General features: G+C 42.7%; 1 protein-coding gene across 1 annotated transcript in view; it reads right to left on the bottom strand.

Annotated features, from left to right (window-relative positions):
- Nucleotides 1-24,901, bottom strand: part of LOC147712731 (C4b-binding protein alpha chain-like) — a 366,951-nt gene that overhangs the window by 158,872 nt on the left and 183,178 nt on the right. The window contains exons 8-9 of the mRNA XM_086923391.1: nt 23,008-23,193; nt 19,004-19,180 (exon numbers count right to left, since the gene is read on the bottom strand). Of these exons, the coding sequence (XP_086779517.1) occupies nt 19,004-19,180; nt 23,008-23,193 (363 nt within the window). The remainder of the gene's footprint in view (nt 1-19,003; nt 19,181-23,007; nt 23,194-24,901) is intronic.

Below are 24,901 nucleotides of genomic sequence, written 5' to 3'. Positions count from 1 at the left end.
TTTTGGTAAAGTTATTATACAATCTAGAGGGGTCGACGCGTTTCGAATCCCATTACTCCTTGGGATTCTCCTCAGGACCGAAAGACAGAAAAGATCTGAAAAACATAAAGCTAACGTCAGAAAACACTCACTCAGATGTACGCAAACAAAAGAGACTCTCAACTTTACACTCAGCGCGACAGCACAATAGTACCTGTCCTGTTTCTTCAGGTTCAAATCCTTTGAAAAGCTGTGGGGAAAGGAAAGGAAAGGAAAGGACCCATGAGTGCTTGTTCGGTAGCCGCGTGCACTCAAACAAAGCGGTAGTAATGGTTTGCTGGCTGACTTACTTGATTGTGTTTCGGAAACCCTCGAAGAGTTATCGTTGTAGTCCGGTCAGTGGTAATAAATCAAGGGAGAAAACTCCACTCCAAGTCAATCTGTTTAAAAAGATTTTGGAGGCTTTCAGTATTATTGTAAAGAAGGACTACCTTCTACCAGCTCAATTTGTCAAGTTTCACTATGGGTCCTTACCGTCCTTGGTTTGTAACCGCAGAATTCAATTGGGCAATGATTTCCGGTGCCATGTTGGTGCGTCATCTACGAAGCGCTTATAACGGATATTGCCCCTAGGGTTTCTGGTTGTTGTAGTTTATAGATGATATAGTTCCGACATTTCGTTCAATCCTCTTGTGGTAGTATTGAATTTGAGTATCAGCATTGCCTCTCGTTGTCTGAGTTTTGCTTCCAGGTCACCCCCTCTTTTATCAGGTTCAATTTTTGAAATGACTGTCCATTTTAGCTCACTTTCCGTATGTCCATTATCTAGCCAATGTTGTACTAATGGCGCCGTAAGGACTCTGGTCTTGATTCTTGACTTATGTTGTGAGATTCTTTGTCTCACCTCTTGATTAGTTTTCCCGATATATAGCTGGCCACAAGGGCATACTATGCCATACACAACATTACGAGTTTTGCAGTTGGTGAAACTGTCATGTTTCCAGAATGTGCCTTCGTGTTCAAATAGTGTTCCTTCCATTGTTAAGGCGCAATTGACACATGTACCACATTTGCGATGGCCTTTTATAGGTGGTAAGCCAACATATTCTCGCAATGATTGGTTTGGTGTTTTTGGTACCATTGCTCGTACAATCTGATTCGCAATGCTTTTGTCTTTTTTGAACGCGAATAGTGGTTTGTTGTTGAATTGGGGATCCAGTTCTTCTATTAGGTGCCAGTTTCGGTTAATGGTTTTCTTTAACCAGTTTGATGACTGGCAATAGGTCGACACGCAGACAATTTTGGACAGTTTGTTACGTGATTTTCTTTTCAGTAGTTCTTCCCGTGGTGTCCACCACGCTCTTTTTTGAGCTTGTTTTAAAAGTTTGGACGGGTAGCCTTTCTGTAACAGTCTCTCTCTTAGTGCATTGGCGTGTTCGGTGTATTCCTCTTTGAATGTGCAATTCCTCCTAATTCGGAGGAATTGACCTACCGGTAGGTTTTGTTTTAGACTTCGAGGATGATTGCTCGAGAAATCCAGAGCCTTATTTCTATCCGATGTTTTCCGGTATAGAGTTGTCACTAGTTTGCCATTTGTGCAATAGACTTCTATGTCTAGGAAAGTAAGTCTTGTTTCAGAGACTTGTATGCTGAATTGGATGTCTCTAGTACGGTTATTCAGCCATCCATGGAAAGACATTAATTCATCTTTGGATCCTGTCCATATTAAGAAAATATCGTCGATGAATCGTATCCATCCTCTTATCCGGTCTGTGTATGGATTGTTATTATACACAAAGGACTCTTCGTACTGGCTCATGAAAAGGACCGCAAGTTCCGGGGCGAAGGGGCACCCCATCGCTACTCCTTTGGTTTGGAAGAAAAAATCTTCTTTGAATTTGAAGTAATTTCTGGAGAGAGCCATTTTTGCAAGTTCCAAAATGAAATATGTAGGGATCTTCATTGGTCTGTCCCTTCGATCAAGATATATTTCTAAAACTTCCAAGGCCTGATCTTGCGGAATTTGTGTATACAATGAAACTATGTCCATTGTCACGAGAAGGTCTTGATTCTCAGTAAATGGCAGAGTGTTTAGTTTGGTAATAAAGTCCGTAGTATCTTGTAAATAGGACTTGACTTGTGGCATAAACGGTTTCAAGAAAAAATCAATAAATTTTGAAATGGGTTCGAACAGTGATTCGCAACCTGAAATAATTGGTCTCCCTGGAGGTTTCTTCTCATCTTTGTGTACCTTGGGAAGTACATAAAATAAAGGTGTTCGGGGGTGTCTATTTTGCTAGTACTCGAACTCATTTTTGCCAAGGAAACCTTCTGCAAAGCCTTTATTCAAAATTGAAAACAATTCCTTCTGTAATTCTTTGGTAGGGTCATAATCAATTTTGCGGTAACATTCCTGGTCAGATAACTGACGTGTGGCTTCCGCAATATATTCATTTGTGCCCCAGACTACAATTGACCCACCCTTATCAGCTTGTTTTATTATGATGTTACTGTCATTTTTAAGGGTGGATAATGCCTCTTTTTGTGCTCTTGAGAGATTCGGTTTGATGTAATTATGTTTCCTTTTCTCCTCGAATGTAATGGCTGAGAGAACCGTTTTTTCGAATGTTAATACCTCTTTTGGGACCTTATAGGCTGGTGGGCAGATTTTTGATTTTTTTCTCAGTCCCGTTGTTTCTGAGTTTAAAGTTGTTTCTTGACCCGAAAAGAAAGTGGCTAATCGAATTTTCCTACAAAATTCTATGAATTCTGTTTTGAGTCTTACAAAGTCCATAGTTTTTGTTGGTACGAAGGTTAATCCTTTTTCCAAAACACTTTTCTCAATCTCAGAGAGAGGTCTCTGTGATAAATTGTAAATAGATGACTCTTTCAATTTTTGTAATTTTGCCGTCTCGTTGACATTTCCCATGGTTGGTTGTACCGTGTTTTGCCTCTTGGTTTTGTGTGGTCCTGGGCTAAAAAAGGCTGTTGCTGTTGGTGTTGTAATTGGGAAGTATTCTGCTGGTAGTTAGACTGATAATTGTGTTGATAGTTTGGTTGGTAACCTCCTCTGCGTTGAAATTGCTGTCTATAATTTCCACTTTCTGAATCGCTGCCTCCGGAAGATGATGTATCCGAGAAGGTAATGTATTTGTTCCGTGATCTGCCTTGATTATCCGGTAGAAATCTTTTAGCCTCGGGTCTAGAATAGAAATCTGGTTGGAGGTATGGGTATGCTTTTTCGAAATTGAAGTTTTTCTTATCTCTCTCGAAGTTGCCCAGAGACTATCAAAAAAACAATTAAAAGAGATTGAGGCACTTGAAGAAGCGATAAAAAACAACCAACAGATCACTGATTCCAAGACCCTACTGGAAAAAATCGATAAAGAGATATTGGAGTTCAAAGACTACACTGTAACCCTGAAGGAAAACAACTTCGAGAGAGATAAGAAAAACTTCAATTTCGAAAAAGCATACCCATACCTCCAACCAGATTTCTATTCTAGACCCGAGGCTAAAAGATTTCTACCGGATAATCAAGGCAGATCACGGAACAAATACATTACCTTCTCGGGTACATCATCTTCCGGAGGCAGCGATTCAGAAAGTGGAAATTATAGACAGCAATTTCAACGCAGAGGAGGTTACCAACCAAACTATCAACACAATTATCAGTCTAACTACCAGCAGAATACTTCCCAATTACAACACCAACAGCAACAGCCTTTTTTAGCCCAGGACCACACAAAACCAAGAGGCAAAACACGGTACAACCAACCATGGGAAATGTCAACGAGACGGCAAAATTACAAAAATTGAAAGAGTCATCTATTTACAATTTATCACAGAGACCTCTCTCTGAGATTGAGAAAAGTGTTTTGGAAAAAGGATTAACCTTCGTACCAACAAAAACTATGGACTTTGTAAGACTCAAAACAGAATTCATAGAATTTTGTAGGAAAATTCGATTAGCCACTTTCTTTTCGGGTCAAGAAACAACTTTAAACTCAGAAACAACGGGACTGAGAAAAAAATCAAAATTCTGCCCACCAGCCTATAAGGTCCCAAAAGAGGTATTAACATTCGAAAAAACGGTTCTCTCAGCCATTACATTCGAGGAGAAAGGGAAACATAATTACATCAAACCGAATCTCTGAAGAGCACAAAAAGAGGCATTATCCACCCTTAAAAATGACAGTAACATCATAATAAAACAAGCTGATAAGGGTGGGTCAATTGTAGTCTGGGGCACAAATGAATATATTGCGGAAGCCACACGTCAGTTATCTGACCAGGAATGTTACCGCAAAATTGATTATGACCCTACCAAAGAATTACAGAAGGAATTGTTTTCAATTTTGAATAAAGGCTTTGCAGAAGGTTTCCTTGGCAAAAATGAGTTCGAGTACTTGCAAAATAGACACCCCCGAACACCTTTATTTTATGTACTTCCCAAGGTACACAAAGATGAGAAGAAACCTCCAGGGAGACCAATTATTTCAGGTTGCGAATCACTGTTCGAACCCATTTCAAAATTTATTGATTTTTTCTTGAAACCGTTTATGCCACAAGTCAAGTCCTATTTAAAAGATACTACGGACTTTATTACCAAACTAAACACTCTGCCATTTACTGAGAATCAAGACCTTCTCGTGACAATGGACATAGTGTCATTGTATACACAAATTCCGCAAGATCAGGCCTTGGAAGTTTTAGAAATATATCTTGATCAAAGGGACAGACCAATGAAGATCCCTACATATTTCATTTTGGAACTTGCAAAAATGGCTCTCTCCAGAAATTACTTCAAATTCAAAGAAGATTTTTTCTTCCAAACCAAAGGAGTAGCGATGGGGTGCCCCTTCGCCCCGGAACTTGCGGTCCTTTTCATGAGCCAGTACGAAGAGTCCTTTGTGTATAATAACAATCCATACACAGACCGGATAAGAGGATGGATACGATTCATCGACGATATTTTCTTAATATGGACAGGATCCAAAGATGAATTAATGTCTTTCCATGGATGGCTGAATAACCGTACTAGAGACATCCAATTCAGCATACAAGTCTCTGAAACAAGACTTACTTTCCTAGACGTAGAAGTCTATTGCACAAATGGCAAACTAGTGACAACTCTATACCGGAAAACATCGGATAGAAATAAGGCTCTGGATTTCTCGAGCAATCATCCTCGAAGTCTAAAACAAAACCTACCGGTAGGTCAATTCCTCCGAATTAGGAGGAATTGCACATTCAAAGAGGAATACACCGAACACGCCAATGCACTAAGAGAGAGACTGTTACAGAAAGGCTACCCGTCCAAACTTTTAAAACAAGCTCAAAAAAGAGCGTGGTGGACACCACGGGAAGAACTACTGAAAAGAAAATCACGTAACAAACTGTCCAAAATTGTCTGCGTGTCGACCTATTGCCAGTCATCAAACTGGTTAAAGAAAACCATTAACCGAAACTGGCATCTAATAGAAGAACTGGATCCCCAATTCAACAACAAACCACTATTCACGTTCAAAAAAGACAAAAGCATTGCGAATCAGATTGTACGAGCAATGGTACCAAAAACACCAAACCAATAATTGCGAGAATATGTTGGCTTACCACCTATAAAAGGCCATCACAAATGTGGTACATGTGTCAATTGCGCCTTAACAATGGAAGGAACACTATTTGAACACGAAGGCACATTCTGGAAACATGACAGTTTCACCAACTGCAAAACTCGTAATGTTGTGTATGGCATAGTATGCCCTTGTGGCCAGCTATATATCGGGAAAACTAATCAAGAGGTGAGACAAAGAATCTCACAACATAAGTCAAGAATCAAGACCAGAGTCCTTACGGCGCCATTAGTACAACATTGGCTAGATAATGGACATACGGAAAGTGAGCTAAAATGGACAGTCATTTCAAAAATTGAACCTGATAAAAGAGGGGGTGACCTGGAAGCAAAACTCAGACAACGAGAGGCAATGCTGATACTCAAATTCAATACTACCACAAGAGGATTGAACGAAATGTCGGAACTATATCATCTATAAACTACAACAACCAGAAACCCTAGGGGCAATATCCGTTATAAGCGCTTCGTAGATGACGCACCAACATGGCGCCGGAAATCATTGCCCAATTGAATTCTGCGGTTACAAACCAAGGAAGGTAAGGACCCATAGTGAAACTTGACAAATTGAGCTGGTAGAAGGTAGTCCTTCTTTACAATAATACTGAAAGTCTCCAAAATCTTTTTAAACAGATTGACTTGGAGTGGAGTTTTCTCCCTTGATTTATTACCACTGACCGGACTACAACGATAACTCTTCGAGGGTTTCCGAAACACAATCAAGTAAGTCAGCCAGCAAACCATTACTACCGCTTTGTTTGAGTGCACGCGGCTACCGAACAAGCACTCATGGGTCCTTTCCTTTCCTTTCCTTTCCCCACAGCTTTTCAAAGGATTTGAACCTGAAGAAACAGGACAGGTACTATTGTGCTGTCGCGCTGAGTGTAAAGTTGAGAGTCTCTTTTGTTTGCGTACATCTGAGTGAGTGTTTTCTGACGTTAGCTTTATGTTTTTCAGATCTTTTCTGTCTTTCGGTCCTGAGGAGAATCCCAAGGAGTAATGGGATTCGAAACGCGTCGACCCCTCTAGATTGTATAATAACTTTACCAAAATCTCTTCTCACGGGGACTTCGTGTCACCGGAGTGACTGTTATTCAGTTATTTGTTTGCATATATTGCATTTGAATAGAGCAATTATTTTTAAGTTGCTTAGTGACTGTTTGTTTGTGTTTTCCAAAAGAAAAGTCTAGCTTTTGTTTGCATTCCTTAGTGTATATAGTAGATAGTTTCTTTCGCCCAATTGTAAATATTCACTTTTTTCACTTCCCTTGTTGTATAAATAACGGTGTGTTGTTTGAGTGTCGTATGAGTGAAGACTGTGTCGAGCGAGTTAAACTGTACATTATTGGTGTGTTTGTGCCTTTCTTACCCCTTGCACTACTTACACAGTGAACCCCTTCGTCGTGTATTGCATTGTATAGTGTGAAAAAACTTCTTTTTGTGTACATAGTTACTGATGGTTCTTTAATCGAAAAATAATCTGAAAAAGTTCAAAAAATTAATTTTGTAAGTAGAGAATAAAAATTTATATTCAATAACATTCGGTGTGGACTGAATGACTGGTCCTACAGGGTTGAGAAGTGTAGACTCAACTTTTTGTGTATAAGATTAAATAGTGTGAGCAGTACTGGCAGTTGTTTTTGTTCATTAAGTTATAGGCGTAGCCTTACTGCGCTCAAGCCAAACCCTTCTTTGTTCCAAGGCTATGCAATATAAAGTCATATATTATACGAAGAATTACTGCAAAAAACAGATAAATACAAATATAGAAAAGAAACGCTAAAGACTGCAAAGTCAAATTTAATAAAATATATAAAAGCTCTGGCCAACAGATCAACGAGGAAGCATACTGTCATTGAATGTACCAGATCCTCAATAAGTGGAGCTCTACGGCATCAGCACCGGGCAAGGAGACCCAAGAAGAAGCACAAGGTTGTGCTTACTGAGCTGTCCAATACCTGAAGTGGCCCACCACCAAAGCTGACAGGTGGTGGCTCAGAACAACTCCAGAGTTTTCAAGAAAGTGAAGAGACTCTGATTGAGACCAAGAATTAGGTTGTAGTCCCACACACTGTCCATGAATATCTTGAGGCCGATCCACCACAGTGCCTCTGAGATGGCGTAGATGACACAGGTCCTAGTGGACAGCAGGTAGTATCTGAAAGAGTTTCACCCTCATTGTCAGCCACTTCCATTAATGGTTACAATGCTGCCACCTTCCTGAAACCACCACCATCTTTTGATACCACCAAAAAGCATACTATTGGCGATAGATGAACTGCTTGGATAGAAAAAATTGATGATTTTATTGATGCACTTGAAGAGACTGATAACAAAATGATTAGCAAGTATCTCAAACATCTTCTGGTGATTGTCTAAAAGAAGTCATAAGGAAAATTCCCCCAACTGACGATGAAGTCACATACCGGCAGATTATAGAAGCTTTGAATCTCAAGTTTAATCCAATGCCAAATGTTGATTATGAACCATACATTTTCAGCCAAGAACAGCAGAATGTTGGTGAAACCATTGATGAATTTGAGGAGTGACTTGACACACTTATCAAACATTGTAAGTTCAATAAATGTAATGATGAAGAAGCTGTGCATTTTAGTGTTATTGATGGATGCTTGTCAGATTCATTCAAATGGCAAATGCTTGAAGAAACTCTTAGTCTGGAGCAAGTGGTAATGGCTGCCAGAGCTGAAGAGCATGCAAATAGACAAGCTGCTGACATGGAGGCCACAGGAAGTATGTGTTACCCTCAGGGGGCATGCATGCTCCCAAGGAAGTCCTGGTGCGCCAGGCAAGTGTTCAACCGCATGGGTTGGTCCCAGGGTTGGGAAGCCAGGTTGAGAGGCTGTCTGACCTGGAGGGTAGGACCACAGTAGTTAGTGTCCTGACCCATGTAACTTTTAGGGGTACCACTCAAGTTTGGAGTGGGCAGTACTGTGGGAGAGGGTGCAGAGGGAGGGAGTCCTCACCTCTGACCCTGGTGCAGCTTGAGGGTTTAGACTCTAGGTTAGAGGGCCAGGTGCAGGGTGTCCCCCCTGACCTGGTACCCCAGTTGCAGGATAGCACCCCTGAACTGGTGGGCGAATTGTGCAAATCACCTGCCACAGGTGCCCTGACAATTCTGGAAGGGGGTACCACTCCAAGTGGGAGGGTACAGAGCCCCAAGGAAGAGGACCGGGTGTGGGAGACCCCACCCCAGTCTCTGGTCCAGCCGCCGGGTACAGGCCTGGGGCTGGTGGGTCAGTGCCAGGATGTCATACCTGCTGCATAGCGGACGGGTAAAAATTACTATTCCAACTTCAGTTAGTGCAACAGTAGAGAGTGCTGGATATAAAATATATTAAACATATAAAAAGAACACATATTATAATATTAATTACATATAACAAAAAACTGTAAATATCATATAAAATAAATAAATTTACAAGAACATAATTGTTTTAAACTAATTAAAACAAATGTATTTATTTTATTTCCTACCCTATAGCACCACACCAATAGCAAAACACTTCATCATTTTAAATTACATTAATTTACATAATTAACATAATTCATAATCACTTAAAATAATATTAAGTAGAAAAACTAATGAACATTAATTGACTACACACTTTACACTATAATATCCACACCACACACCTAAATTAAACTATAAAATAATAAAACACAAACCTTATTTTAAAATTAGAAACTATTACTATCATATTAATAATTATAATTAAAATGTATTTAATACCGAACCCTTACCCCTTTACAAGGAAAAACAACACACACAAAAATAAACAATTACCCAAAATAAATATTGAATAATTAACTACCCACCCTTTACTCCTATAAACAACACAACACACACCTAAAATTAGTTACACAATTATCATAATTACCAATTAATTAAAATTAAAATTAATTAACAACCCATTACTAATTCATCAATTAAAAATAAACTATTTCCCACCCATAAAATCCACAACACACACCTAAAATGAATTGCAGTTACCAAAATTAATTACTAATTAATTAAAATAAAATAACCTATTTGTTATTACTAAATTAAAAATACATTACTTGCCACCCTTTACACCTATAGACACAACACACATCTAAAATTAATAAAATTACCAAATGTAATAATCAATTAATTAAAATTAACAACAAATTACTAATTCTTAAGTTACATATAAATTACTTTCAATCCTTTATACATAAAAACACAACAAACTTCTAAAATTAATTGCACAGTTTCCATAACTAATTAACAACTAAATATTTAAAATGAATTAACCAATTATTAATTAATAAAATATTACTTTACACATTTAACACTATAACATCTAAATTAAACAAATATTAATAAATAAACAATTATCAATACATTTAATATAATTAAATTGATTACCACCCTATTCCCCTCTAAACCCACAATCCGCTACGGAATTAAAAAAGCAAAATTCAAATAATAAATGTAATATAAATAAATGACTTCCCATCCTATTCCCCTATAAACCCACAACCCGCTACGGACCAAAAACCGCAAAATTCAATATTCAAACATCATTTTTTTTTATACATTTAATATGATTAAAATACTTCCGAGGTGTGGCCTAACAACATGGCCTATCCGAAGTGATACCGATCGGCTCAGTCCCAGGCCCTATTGACTGAGTAGCAAAAAGGCATCTTACTGGCTTGGCGAACACTGGTTCTGGATGCAACAGCAGCGCTGCCCATTGCGGGCTAAGTTACGGAGTCTGGGGATCCTGTTGGTGCTCGGCTGAGCCCCAAGGAACAAAGGTGGCACTGCGACGCCGAAGAAAGTGGCGGACTCCCAGGCTCGGACAGCGAGGGCACGGGGCTGACGGGCTCCCGCTGTGGGCAGCAGTGACAGTCACCCGGTAATCTTTGCTGCTTGCGCTCACAGGGGTGCGTGCCCACATATCTTGGCCCCCCAGATGCCCCCGGTGACAACCTACGGAGCTGTGCAGGACCGCCCTGGGCCTGATGTGGAGTGTTACAAGATGGTGGGCGGATGCGGAGAGTAGATCGCAATCGACCAACCCTGGAGGCCCAGCTAGAGACGACCACCCCGCACACAGACGCAAGACGAACAACCCTGAGGACACCTCTCACTCCACTACTTGGGATGCTCTTAAAACTGTAATCCAGGGCAAGTGCATTGAAATGGCCACTACCATATGTTCCCAGCAATGTGCGGAGTGTCCTTAACTAGAAGGTGAACTCAAGTCTGCGAAACAGGCACTTAAGACCCAACCTTCAGCTCTGACCCTTCGGAAAGTTACAGCCCTAAAAGGGAAATTACAGGCCATTTATACTAATAGAGCTGACAAATCTATCTTACGACTACACTCCGAGGGCTATGAGAATGGGAATAAGGTGGACGCCTTATTGGCGCACCAATTACGGGCCAAACTGGAGCGAGAATACATCAAACACACAGTAGATGAAAAAGGCATTTCTCACAGATCAGAGGAGGGTAAGGCTAGAGTCTTTGAGGATTTTTACAGAGCCCTTTATACCTCAGAGTCCTCGGGGGCGAACGACCCCTCGGGCTACTTGGACTCACTAGACCTCCATCAGGTAGGGGCGCACACCAATGAAGAACTGACGCAACCCATCCCAGCCGAAGAAGTTCAAAAGGTGATTGATTCCCTAAAACTCCAGAAAGCTCCCGGTCCAGATGGATACCAAGCTCACTTCTATCAGACTTTTGCAATTGAGCTTGTCCCCTTCATGACTACATTATTTAACTTCATCGCTTCCTTGCATAAGGTTACTCCTTCGATGGGAGAAGCAATAGTGGCTGTACTTCCTAAGCCTGTCAAGGACCTGGCCCACTGCTCATATCGCCTGATCACTCTGCTAAACATAGATGCCAAAATTTGCTCAAAAATCCTGGCTACACGTCTCAAAACTATTCTACCCACTCTCATAGACCCGGTCTGGGTTCAATAAGGGGAGGCAAACACACGATAACTTGAGGCACATCATTCATATAATTGAAAAGGCTTGCAAGAAGAATATTCTCATAAAGCTGCTCTCGCTAGATGTGGAGAAAGCCTTTGATTGCATGGAATGGTCCTTCTTCTTTAAAGTGCTTCAGCGATTTGGCTTCAGCGAAGCCTTCATTGGAATGATTTGTGCTAACTATCACTCTCCTAGCTCTTGGGTCCTTGTCAACGGAGTGACGTCCTCCCCCTTTCACCTGACTCGTGGGACGCGACAGGGTAGTCCCTTATCCCCCCTTCTCTTTGCCTTGAGCATTGAACCTCTAGCACATAAGATCTAGGGTAATGAAGAGATTAGGGGTATGCGTTTTGGCACAGATGGTCGTAAGATTTCATTGTTCGCAGATGACGTTCTCCTTCCGGTGACGGATCCCCAGGTTTCTCTCCCGGCCATTAAGTCGGAGCTGAAGACCTTTGAGAAGGTGGTGGGTTTAAGGTAAAGCTGTCAATGTCCTTTCTACTGAACCTGACAATACCCAAAGATGAATGGCGGAGAATCAAAGGGATGTCACCTTTCCGATTGACCTCCAAGGAAATTACCAATTTGGAATCAAGCTTACACCACTGGTACGGGACTTATATCAGGCAAACTTCTCTCCCCTCCTGCGTCAACTAAAGAGCGATTTGGGCAATTGGAGCGCGGCTTGCATCACAGGGCTAGACAGGATTAATGCTGTTAAAATGAATGTTCTCCCCCATTTACTTTATCTTTTCCAAGGGCTTCCTATTTCAGTGGAGAGAGGACTATTTAGGGAATTGCGAATTATGCTGACCAAATGTATTTGGCAGCGATAGAGGGCAAGACTTCCATACAAACTGCTCATTAGACCACGCAAGGAGGGTGGCCTAGCGCTACTGGACTTTCAATCTTACTATAGAGCAGCTCAAATGCGAGTGATCACAGAGTGGTCACTGAGGGTCTTGGAGAAGCATTGGCTCCACATATATAGACAGATAACTGGGCGCACTATCTGGGATCTCCTTTGGAAACTGAAGCGGGACAGACCACTCAATGCCTATATTAGCACCCCCACCTCCACCACACTCAAGGTCTGGGACACTCTCACCTCCAGACTACAGCTTACGACCTTTCCCTCCTCTCACATGCCTATACACTTCAATGCTGCGTTTCGCCCTGCCTTACAGGAAGATCCCTTTGAGGCTTGGGTGGAGGGGGGCTTCCTCATGATCTCACACTTGTTTGATAAGGGAGAACTCCTCTCCTGCCAGGAATGCAAGACACACATTAACTAATAAAGAATAATACCACTACTTGCAGTTGAAACACTGGGTGCAGAAGCCTCTGGTGTGGCAGGCCACTACTAGGAGTTGCTCCCTCTTGAAAGGTTCGCTCAGTCGGGGACCTCTTCCAAGGGGAGTATCTCCTTTTTATATGCTCTTATCTAAGCATTGAGTCCCAGTGTAACGCCGCGCTTCAAAGATTTTTGGAATAATCTGATGGAGGCTCCTCTGGAAGAAAAGAAATGGGAACATTTGAGTAGGGATATAGTGAAATTCAACAGTTCCATGTATCTCAGGGAGACACACTACAAAATCTGTACCATCAGAAACTACACACGATTTTCACGGGAACCTCTGATAGGTGCTGGAGGGGGTGCGGTCTCTTATGCGATTTCCAACATATTTGGTGGAACTGCCCTAACATCAAACCTTTCTAGAAGGAGATCCTGTCCCAAATAAAACTTATTTTAGGCTACCCCATTCCCAACTCTATGGAACAGGTTTTACTGGGGGTTCGGGACCCACTCCTGAAAAAACAGACACAGAGTGACAAATCTGTATTGTCGCTTTGCTTGGGGGCCGGCAAAATGGCAGTAGATGTGGCCTGGAAGAAACAAGAGGCCCCATCCCTCACCCAGTGGCATGCAAGATTGTTGCGAGCTTTGGCTCTAAAGCGAATGACTGATATCGTTAAGGACACCAGGAAAGGTTTTGATTACATTTGGTCACCATTGGTCAGATACCTTTCAGAGGGGCTCCCTTTGACAACTTGCAATCCAAGGCTTAGTGTGTCAAAGCCCAGCTCACCTGAGTTTCTGTTCAGTTCTGATGGAGGTTGAAGACAGTCCGACCCCACCCTGAAACTGCTTGTTCCAGCACACCAGTTTTAAAGCAGTGCACTAAGAACCAGAAGCTCAAGGGAAGGGGAGAAGTGGATAAAATAAAAAAAAGAGAGACAACACCGTTCTTGCGTTTCCACTGTAGAAGAGCTGCTAAAATCTGCAGCCCTCTCTGACTTCTGTAGAAACTGGTGCCTCTTGGATCCTGGTCTCAAGCTTCCAGGTTTGGAATGTGTTACTGTTCTGAGATGTGCTTTCTATTACTGTAATACTTTTTTCACACATTTCCAGATGTTTTATTAAAACAAATACTGTACTTTTACATCAAAATACAGCAGGTAATTTATGCAAGTCTTTGATTTACTGTTTGCCTTGCAGTCAATTCTGTTCGATTCTTAAAAAAGTTCCATGTAAAACAATGTTTATTTCACAAAGTTCCACACAGTATTCTTGTAACAAAGGGTTTGAACCACAAAGTTCGTGGGAGATATCTTGTTCCAAATTGTCTTTACATGAATCCAGAAATCGCCGATAAAGTTCTTTCAGGTAATAAAAGGTTTTGCACTTACTTGTTGCTGAAAAGTCTAACCTTGACCTCTTTCTCTTTTGCAGGTCGATTGCAGTGGACAGAAGAGGGGCTGAGGCAAGAAGTAGCCAGAAACCAGAAGAAGGAAGAGCCAGAAGCCATGCCCATTGAAGTCAATGAAGGTCTGGAGAGAGCAGGAGTGCAGGGCCGAAGGATCTGTTCTCAGGTAAGTGAGGGTAGACGAGCACAAGCACTGTGTGAGGCTCAGGGGCTGCCTTTTATAGACAGGGCTGGGTGTGGTTCGAAGAGCTGGGTGTGGTTCGAAGAACTGGGTGTGGTTCTCACAAGCAGGTGTGCAGAGCTTCAGTTATTATGCTAATGAGTTGAAGTAACACATGGCCTAAGGAGGAGTGTTCTAAATAAGCATTGGTAAAAGCAAGGTCCAATGTTTTCTAAATAGGCCTTGGTAAAAGCAAGGTCCAATGTGCAAACAAGACAGCAATGTCCAAACTTGTGAATACATTGAGCAACATACACAGAAGTCTTAGGGAGGGGCTGAGATAACAAGAAAATCTTTCAGTAGTATGTTTAAAGAGAGCTTTTACAGAGACCACTAGTGCAATGAGAGGGGACATGCTCTTTTCTGTGCACAAACCCTAAAATAGAGCCCTCCACTTATTCCCAATTTAACTACCCACCAAAGCAGGGAGGTATAAATACTGCGCTGACCACCGGGGCGATTACTTAGAAACCCCAAACATCACGCCCATTTCTCTACGCTTTTCATTTGCACCATGAAATCTTAGTTAGACTTATCCTCTTTTTTCTTTTTCCTTAAGGTTAATTCGGTTTCCTTTTCATGTTACTCTCTAGGGAGGGTAGCAGGTATTAGCTTATATTTCCTGGAAAGCAACATGTCCTGTTGAAACTGCGCCATAAATTAAAAAACTAATTCGCTTGGACAGGGTAAAATGTAGCTTTTATGAACGAACTGTATACCTGGGTGATGATATTATTGAGAATTGTTGCGTTTGTAATGCTTTTGTTGCACTCGCTGAGAAAAATGTAAATAAAAAAATGTTGAAACAAAATACTTCCCACCCTATTCCCCTATAAACCCACAAGCTGCTACAGAACAAAAAGCGTAACATTTTAAAAAAAAATTAATAACTTCTGAAAATGTATCACATATATTAAAAATACAAACGATTTTTGCACAGAAAAACATACATAACAATAATAAAAAACAATATTTCTTAACAACTATATTTTTGAAAACGATATTAAACACTTAGATATTTTTAAAATCAATATTACTTACCTTAAATCGATATTCTTGACCGCAATATTCTTGCTGTCGATATTTCTGACCCAAGATATTAATGACTCGATATTTGTGCAACTCGATATTTTGTACTCTATATAATGTCTCTGCATTGTGCAATATCTACCTGCGAGATGTAACAAGACACCAGACTGTCTTTCACATTTAGTTTACTTGGAGATTAAAGTACTTTAGGAAGAATTAGATATGGATGAGGAGTGGCTGGGAGTATGCATGACCACAAAGGGTGCAACTAAAGAACAAGGGGATCATTAGGATGACGGGCGAACTTTGTCCGTCCATCATCCTACCGGTGAAAGGGACCCCCCGCCATAAGGGCGGGGGTCCCATGGTCAGCATTAGGATGCACCCGCCACAGTGGCGGGCGCAACCTGCAATCATACCATTGTGGTGGGCGGTGCACTCAGCACTGCCCGCCACAATAGCAGGAAGGCATGCTGTACCCTTCCATGCACAGCATGGCAGGCACCGCATGGTGCCTGCCATGCTGTGCATGGAACTGCTGGGGGGTACAATAGGTACCCCAATGTGCATCCGCCCGGAGTCCATGGGGGCCCGCATCGGGCCCCCAAAGCAGACTTCGCATGCCTTTCCATGGCGGCAATGCCGCCACGGAAAGGCATCTGAAAAAGCCCATTGTAATATGGCTGGCGGTGTCTGATGGACACCGCCACCATATAAACCCTTTTCCCCTTCGGTCACCTTAAAAGCGGCGGACGGTATTTCCGTCCGCCGTTGACCCTCCAGCCATACTAATATGGTGGGGGTCATTCCGGCTAGGATGGCGGGGGCAATTCGCCCGCCATCCTAATGGGAGCCCAAGAGTGGTAAAATGAGGGAAATAATTATAGTATCATCTGTGGTCTTAAATCTTGGATAAAAATGGAGAGACAGGGTCAAGATAAGTTTGCTGAGTAATACGTTGATTAGAAATGATTTCTCAGTAAAGGAGAATCCTTTATTTAGGGGTTTCAGACTAGTGGTACCAGGCAAGCTCAGGAAAAAAATCATAGGGTTAACTAATCTTGGGCATATGGGTAACGTAAAGACAAAAGAAAAAATCGGACAAGATTTCTGGTGGCCAGGGCTTGATTTACAATTAGAAAGATCTAAGATTTTGAAACCAAGAGTGGCACTGATGTCTATTGGTAAACAGACAAAGGGGCTGTGGCAAGATGCAGTGTTGGATATAGTATGACCGATAAGTGGGGGGTTTGGGTACTCCATATTTATCAGTCGTAGTAGGCCTACATTCCAAGTGGCCAGTAGTATAGGCAATAAATGACATTAATACAAATTTCTAAATAATGTGTTTGGGAGTGAAGTTTTGTCAGGAACACTTCCAACCGATAATGGTGTGCAGTTGTGTTCACGTCTGAGGCAGGATTAATTCACAAGAGTTGCTCATTATATCATCCGGAGACTAATGGTGTCATAGAAAGGGTCAATTGCACAATTCAAAATATTTTGCAGTTGGCCAGGGTGGCAGGTTTGTGTTGGAAGACAGTACTGCTTGATGATAGGATAGTGTATTATCACTTACCACCACATCAGTCTACGGGAAAGACACCATTTGAGTTTTTCAGAGGTATTATTCATAATAATCAATTGTTGCCTTATTGGATGAGTTGGCTAAAAGCATGGGGCAATGTGTATGATGAAACTTGGAAGGCAGTGTGCCAGGAAAAAAATAGAAGAAAGGAAAAAGAGTTATGACAAAGGGAAGAGAGTACGTAAAACTAAGGTAGTGGAGATTGGGGATTGAGTCAAAATCCGTACAGCAACAGGAGCAATGCCATTTTCAAAGTACTCTGCACCACCAAAAGTGATCAAGCTGTTAAAAAATGCAGTTAAAACTCAGGATGGGCGCATTAGGAATTTGAATAGAATTGTTCCTTTACATGGTAAAAGAGAGATGTTAAGTAAGATGGAAAATGATAAGAAAACAGCATATTCTAGGAATGGAAGAGGAATGGAGTAGAAGAAATGCAATTTAGGAGGTCATGCAGGTTCACAATGTCCCCAAATATATTAAAAATATTTAATGCATAGGTTCCGTGATACCATTTGTATCTAGTCTGATAAGAAGAGAAAGTAAGATTATATCTTATTGATGATTTTTATTTTGCTGATTCCATATGTTTTGTTTTAGAACTTTTAATGTATATATGTGTTTCTTTGTCTTGTTTTTGAAATTGTAGCTTTTAGAAGTTGGTATACAAAGTATTTGTGTTATGTGTTTAAAGGGAAGATGTGTGGTATCTTGCATACTCTTGGTATTCTTTTCACCAGTGACACTACTTATAGAATGTTATGATACGCCCAGGTCAAAGGATTCCTGGAGTGACAGTTGAAGCTCTGAGGGTGTTGGGTGAGGCGTTTAAATAAATATCTCTGGAGGTTGATAAGTGTTGTCGTATTTAAAGAAGCTGATTACTACACATCTATTGATTAAAGCACAAAAGAGCCAGGCTATCAGAGACACGTTCATCACATAGTGGGTCATTAGCATGACGGGCGGATCGCCACCACCAGGCAGGCAGTGGTCACCACAGGCCTGGTGGTGGCGATCCGCCCGCCAGATGGCCGTATCACCCCCGCCATATGTGTATGGCATGGGGCACAGTGGCGGACGGAAAGACCATCCTCCGCTTTTCTGCCGGCCGGATTCCCGACCGGGCGGAAAAGGCCCTTAACATGGTGGTGGTGCCTTGCAGGCACCGCCATCCATATTAGTGTGTGGGTTTTTCAATGCCTTTCCATGGTGGAAACTGCGCCATGGAGCATGCGGATTTTGCTTCGGAGGCCCATTGTGGGTCCCCAGGGGGGTGGGGGCTGCACTTGGGGGGTACCCATGGTACCCCCAACATTGACATGGACAAGGTGGCAGGCACTGCGCGGTGCCTGTCACGTTCTGCATGCCAATGCACCACATGCATTATTGACATTGCAGCAGGTGCTGCTTACAGCACCGCCCGCCACAATGTTAATAATGCGGGATGCGACTTCCAGGGTGGCGGTCGCATCCTGATCGCCATGGCGGGACCGCCACACCTCTTGCAGGCGGTCCAGTTTGCCATTGCGGTGGCGTGAGGACTTTAATAGACCCCATAGTTCTCTATGTTCCAAAAGCTCAACCCACCTCTCTTTTGGGACAAATAAATATTCTAATGTGAAAAAGGTGTGTCTGGCTAGTACTAAAGACTCTACGATGTCTCTTGTGGCACCCTCGCCCCTGTGTGGCAAAAGCCTTTCAAGATGATTTTTTTAAGATGATGCTCTCGCTAAAGTATTTTATAGTGTTGAATCGCGCCGCACATGCTCTTAACGCTTAAATGAGATAATGATCCCCTCCTTTCCGCTGGTCAATAAATGCTGACCATTTCTGTGGCAACTCACCTTTGCATTCGGGTACTTTCGGAATCCATGTACTAGTCTCACTGCACTCAATCCGAGGTTCTCCCTTTAGTTTGAAATACTCGTCACACTCTAACTCAATAGTACTTTTGTATCGCAAGGGAGGACGGGAGTTAATTATTTTTCCATTTACGAGGTGTGGCACTTCACAAAGGACATCTGCAAGAAAGGTAAAAAGGACAAGCATTACAAAAGGGCCATACAAGTCAAGCCCGATATGGATCAGCTAGAGGGGAACCTTAGTGGCTGGCTGGCTGACAATCTCCCTCTTCTTTTACCTTCCTCCTTCCCTTCCCCCTCTCCTTCACTTCCCTCCGCTCCACTTCCTTTTGCTTTCAGAAATCCTAGGTCTTGCTAAAGTTTCGATAACGTGTTCCTTATGCCCCTGCCATCAAGACAAAAAAAAACGAAATATGATAAAGCTCTTTGACGTGACTGCACTTTTCCAGGGTCCCATAAATCAATAGGGGATTCAGAAGGAACTAATAAAGGATGAGAATACGTTTCTGTCCTACCACTGCACTAATTTCCCTAACTCGTCCTCATTAGGGTATTACACCCAGTAAAACTGAATTCCTGACCCTAACGTCCAAATCATTGTGAAAACAAATGCACTATCTAAATTTCACATTTTTGCACATCTCCTAGTATAAACCGAGATACGCGTATACATCAGTGAACTGTGAGTTCCTTTCACAACGCCATTTGCATTCAACAGAAAGAGTACGCAGAGGTCTTGTTTACTAGTTGGATTATAAATCAGGTGCGGGAAACCTTTAGCTACTACCTGGCAGTAAAATTGCGGTGGGATAAGTAAAATAGCTTGATTACAAACGTTTTCCGTGTCTCACAGAATCGGTTTCAACTTTTGATATTGACTGCATCCCATTAATCTCAATTGTGTGTGGCACAGCAAGTGTGAATCAAATTTCACTGCATGAAGGTATGTGATTCTATAATTAATGTTTGCAAGTAAAGACTAGATCATTGTAATTGTGCCTGTTGGATCAAAGAACTAATCATATGGGTTTAGTATTTAGGTTTGGGTTGTATAAAATAGCACTGCATCAGCTAGTATTAATTCTGGTACCCTAACTGGGGATACATGGGGAAATAAACTGCGAATATGACTGAATATTATTGTTAGAACACAGTGTCACTGATTGCTCCTTAGGAGCAGGGTGAGACAAAGGTATGTGAGATGGTGAAGGTCTATGTACCAAACATACTAGTCTTCTCGCATTCTAGGAGAGGGAGGAGTAGTTTAAAGTACAGACCGTCACCTCTCTCTAAATCTGCTGGAACACTGATTTAACTGTGTTTCATACACCCTGCCTTGATGTAAGTCACAAACGATCGCTCATATGTAGAGCAATCGATTCGCCCAGAAACCGGTGGAGTCTTGGAACAACACTACCAAGACAAAGGAAAAATCAAAATATGGGTAAATGGTATAAAAGTTCACCTCGCAGTCGGCACTATAACAACATCGGCACACCAAGCAGGGTCAAATTTTGTTTTAAAAAAAAGTGCAAACACACACAATTGGCTCTTGCTGCCACTGCACACGTCACATATAACATGATCCCAAAATAAACACACACCTAGCAGGCCACATGTACGGACAAAGTAGACACGTGTCTAACACTCCTAAATGCAAACGCAGTGAACAGAAATCTACGAATACACATTTGGAGGTAAGTATCAACACCTGCCAATTCAAGTAGGTTAGGAGTAACTGACAACATTCCCAAAACACTCTCCCCCTGCAGATCCTCATCAAACCACCACCATCCCATCTCACTTTTCCACAGCTGCTCCTCATTAAGCCTCCACCAAATCACATTCAGGTCTGTAACATACAGAAGTCAGCCACAGGCACATTTCCACAATGGCAGTGTCAGAGTTTGTTGAACCACAACTCATGCTGAGGAAAAGATACTTGAGAAGGTGAAATGATGACACACAGTTGCTCAACGTGTAGGCAAGGTGTACTGGGAAGATATTGTTTCATTTCTAATGGGATTCTGAACATGGTTACAGACTGGAAGAAAAAGGTAACTTCACCAACAGCTCGCATAAACCCCATCACTATCCATATCAAAGTATGGGGGACACTGCACTTCGTAGCCATTGGCTCATTTCAGAGGACCAGCGGGCCGCGACTTTTATCTCAGCCATCCAATCCCAGTGCTTGCACCTAGTACAGAGCTGCATTACCATTTGAGGGGAGCAGTACATCAATAAACCATAGCTACTGCGGGGTAAACAATGGATGCCAAAACAGTTCTAAGTGATTGGCCATTTACCCAGTGCATACATGCCAACATTTTAATTTAAGAACAGGAAAGTAGGAGATTTTGAGAAAAACTTCGGGATAATGTATTTTCCCTAGTGACTTCTATTGAAGCACATGCAATTTTAGGTGGGGAACAGATATTAGAAAGCCGTATTTGGCTTAAAAAGTCAGGAGGCTCCCACCTGAATTGGGTTATTTGGCTGTATGCCAGTGTGCTAGTGCCACTGGCTGTTCACATGCGGCACTTCGGATCCCCCTCTCCCCAGTCGCCCCACACAGGGCACAACATTTATGAATGACGCTGCTGGCACTCAATCAATACGCAAGCAGTGCACGATTCCAGGCCCACTTCATACATGTAGTTTGCATTTCTTGGTGCAACAAATGACAACTTTATTTTCCCTCAGTCGCCAACTGCAAGTGCATGGATTTTCAGAGATATTAGATAAGACACGGCTGCTTGCTGGATACCGAAATTACACAAAGGTCAGGTGTGAACAATCTGGTTGGAGAGGTATCAGGGCAATCAGAAGTTACAGGGCCCCGTTTGTGTCACACAGGGATTTATAGCATTTTGCGCCCCCCCCCCCCTTACCAGAGACCACAAAACACCCTTCTAAGAAATGGACTCTGAAGGTAACGTGGCAGAGGAGACCAAAACTGGCTCAAATTATTGTCCAGTCCATGTATTAAAAAACCCACAACTAAATACCATGCACTAATTTAGGAATATTTGGCTGTTCCAATTACCTGCAACTTACCTAATGACAATTTGCATATCAGAAAGCCCAACCCCAAAGCCTATAGGCTTAGATAAAGTATTCCATAATCATAATATCAGACCTGCTGTCTTTGGCAATGGATATTACATCAATAACCAGAAACACAGATGAAAAATAAGACCAATGGCCCTTGGCATCAATAATTCTTTCTTTAAAAAATGATTGCCTTACAATTACCCATGATCCCCTGGCGCAAAATGTTCCTCACTCCTAGGACCTTCACAAAAACTAGGCTCCAGTAAGTGTTTCAGAGCAGGGGCCCTTCTGTTCTAGGACACCTACACTCTACCTCCTAGGAGGCTTAGCATGCCCCTGCAAATCAAACAGAGATCGAAAAAACTCCACAGAAGTTTTATATTTTAGCTGGCGAGCCAGCCAGCACCACCATTCCAAAAGATAAGGACGGCAAACATTTACTTCCAGTAAATTGGAAACTGGAGCGTTTGCTGGACTCGGGTAGCTACAATATAACTTTTTAAGTGCAAATATCAATTTAGCTGCCTTAGTCTTCATTGAGGGGGCGTGCTGTCTGAAATCTTCGTTTTCACCGAGCCAGACTCGCAGCTAACTGCAAACTGGGCACAAGGCTAAGGGGTGTTCATTAAGAAAAAAACTGGCCAATTCTCTCTCGTTGGGTCCCCGTGGCTAATACTATATATGTTTTTGAGAGATTAGCTATAAAAATCATTGCACGTTGATGAGGAGATTGTCAGCGGGAACACAACCCACTGGGTATCTTGCCAATGCGTCTCGGCACTCACCCACATTCTCCCCATTTCTAGTTGCATCCAAGCGCATCCCCTTCATATGTAGCCTTAAAGGGCCTCTGTATGGGGTCTCTGGGCTCCTCTAGGTTGAGTGTTCGTGAGTGCTGCTGGAGAGACTGAGCCCTAGTACCGACATACCTTTACAAATAGGTGCTTTCCCACTCCAGTACCCATCGCCGATACACTGGATTTTGTCGTCGCCAATCAGTGAAAGATCCGTCGCCAAGCAGTGGTACGTCACATACTCGCGGTACCTGAACTCTTTGTGGTCCATTCCAGAGTGACTTCCATTTACGATGACTGGGGGTTCTCCGCAAAAAACAGCTAAGGGAGAGAGGGAAAGGAAACATGATTGTGGGTACAAACAGCAGTACATGTAGCTTGACATTAGCCAAACAGCAGCCCCCCACGCTGTGCGCTGCATGTGGAGTTTTGTTTGGATCTCCTCCCCTCCAAGAGTTTCTAAAAATATCATATAGGCCAATGCTACAATCTGTATCAGAGTCATGTTACTGTGTGGCACATGAAGCGAGTCCTAGCGTTTTCATTGGGTTGTACCGGGGCGAGTGAAACGAAGTTCTTGAGGCCAGTCCTGACTAAAAAGCTTCGACAGGATGAAGGTTTCACACTTGACACGGGCCCACTAACCAACACTGCCACTCAATGCAACAAACATATCTGACCCAACATGCACATCGGAAAAAACATAATAAGGAAGAGGCAGCGGCACAGGTGCATGCAAACGGTAAGGGAAGCTCGGAGGAGAAGCATGGAGAAGTGTGGCTCAATGGTTAGAGCGGCAGACCCTGATGCAGAGGTCTGGCCCGGGACCAGGGTTGAATTCCCGCCTTGGCGGGTCTTGGGCTCAGTTTCCTCGGACCTGATAATTCTCGCCTCGGTGCCTATTCTAATCATGGGTCCCACTCTGCAACTCTGGGCAATAGCTTGCTTAATCTCCACAACGGCCCCAACAGCGCTGGGATGCCTGGCTTCACCTTGGGGGTGCCTAGGAGTGGACATTTCACAGGGAAAAACCAGGAAGGGTTCCACAGCGGTATGGGTTACAGCGCCAGGACACCCCAGTTGTGGTATTAGTGCGCTTTACAAGTACAAATTACATTTACATTTACATTTCCCGAGTGGAACAGCGATTTAAATACCCGGCAGGGATGAAGGGATACTCCTGGACAGAGTGGGAAGCATTAGGGGCTCAAAGGCTGTGTCAGCATCAGGAACATACATGGGAACATGGGCAGACAGCGCGAGAACATTGGCGCACATGAACAGTGTAAGAGCCTGGAGCACATAGGCAGAGTAGCATTACAAGAGGGTTTTTGGCAAAAGTGCTGAGTGTGAAGAGCTTGAGCCACATGGACAGGTATTGTGATCACTACCGAGCACATGGGCAATGCGCAGAGCTTCAGTTCATGAACTTGGGGGCACATTAACTGACAGGCGGAGGCGGAAGCTCATGGGCAGTGTGTGGAGTTTGGGCCACATGGACAGTGAGAAGAGTATGCGGCAAAAGGATAGAAAGAGCAAAAAGCATGATGCCTTTGGACACAGTGTAAGGCATTACCTCCTCGTCCGTCTTTCTGGATGCAGTCTTTACGCATGAGATGCTTCTCCTTTCTGGCAGAACCAGTTGCCTGGCTGAAACCCAAAACATTACCCTAAAATGACCCCCGTTACCCAGGAGCCACCATAAATGGGGGGGAAGGTGGGGAATAAAGATGACCTTTCTGTAACATACATCTCCAAAAAGGCAACAGTAAAACAGGAAATAGTCAACTGTCATGCATGGGCGATAGGGTGGGCCTCGGGACTGCATACAGGAAGACCAGGACTCGGAGTAATGAAGATTACCAGTAAGTAACCAGGGCATTTAAGCACATAGGGCAAACAGCATCAGGAGCTGAGAGCACATGGGCAGACAGTTGAGTAGTTTGGGGCATATGCACCAGATCCTCCAGCCTCTTAGAGATGGCATCCTGTTCATAACACAGCCATTTCCCTCTAGATCAGGGACAGA

This window comes from Lissotriton vulgaris, chromosome 5 (assembly GCF_964263255.1).
Source record: "Lissotriton vulgaris chromosome 5, aLisVul1.2, whole genome shotgun sequence".
NCBI lineage: Eukaryota > Metazoa > Chordata > Amphibia > Caudata > Salamandridae > Lissotriton > Lissotriton vulgaris.
Note: the sequence above shows the minus strand (reverse complement) of the source record. Positions and strands in the feature narration are given on the sequence as shown.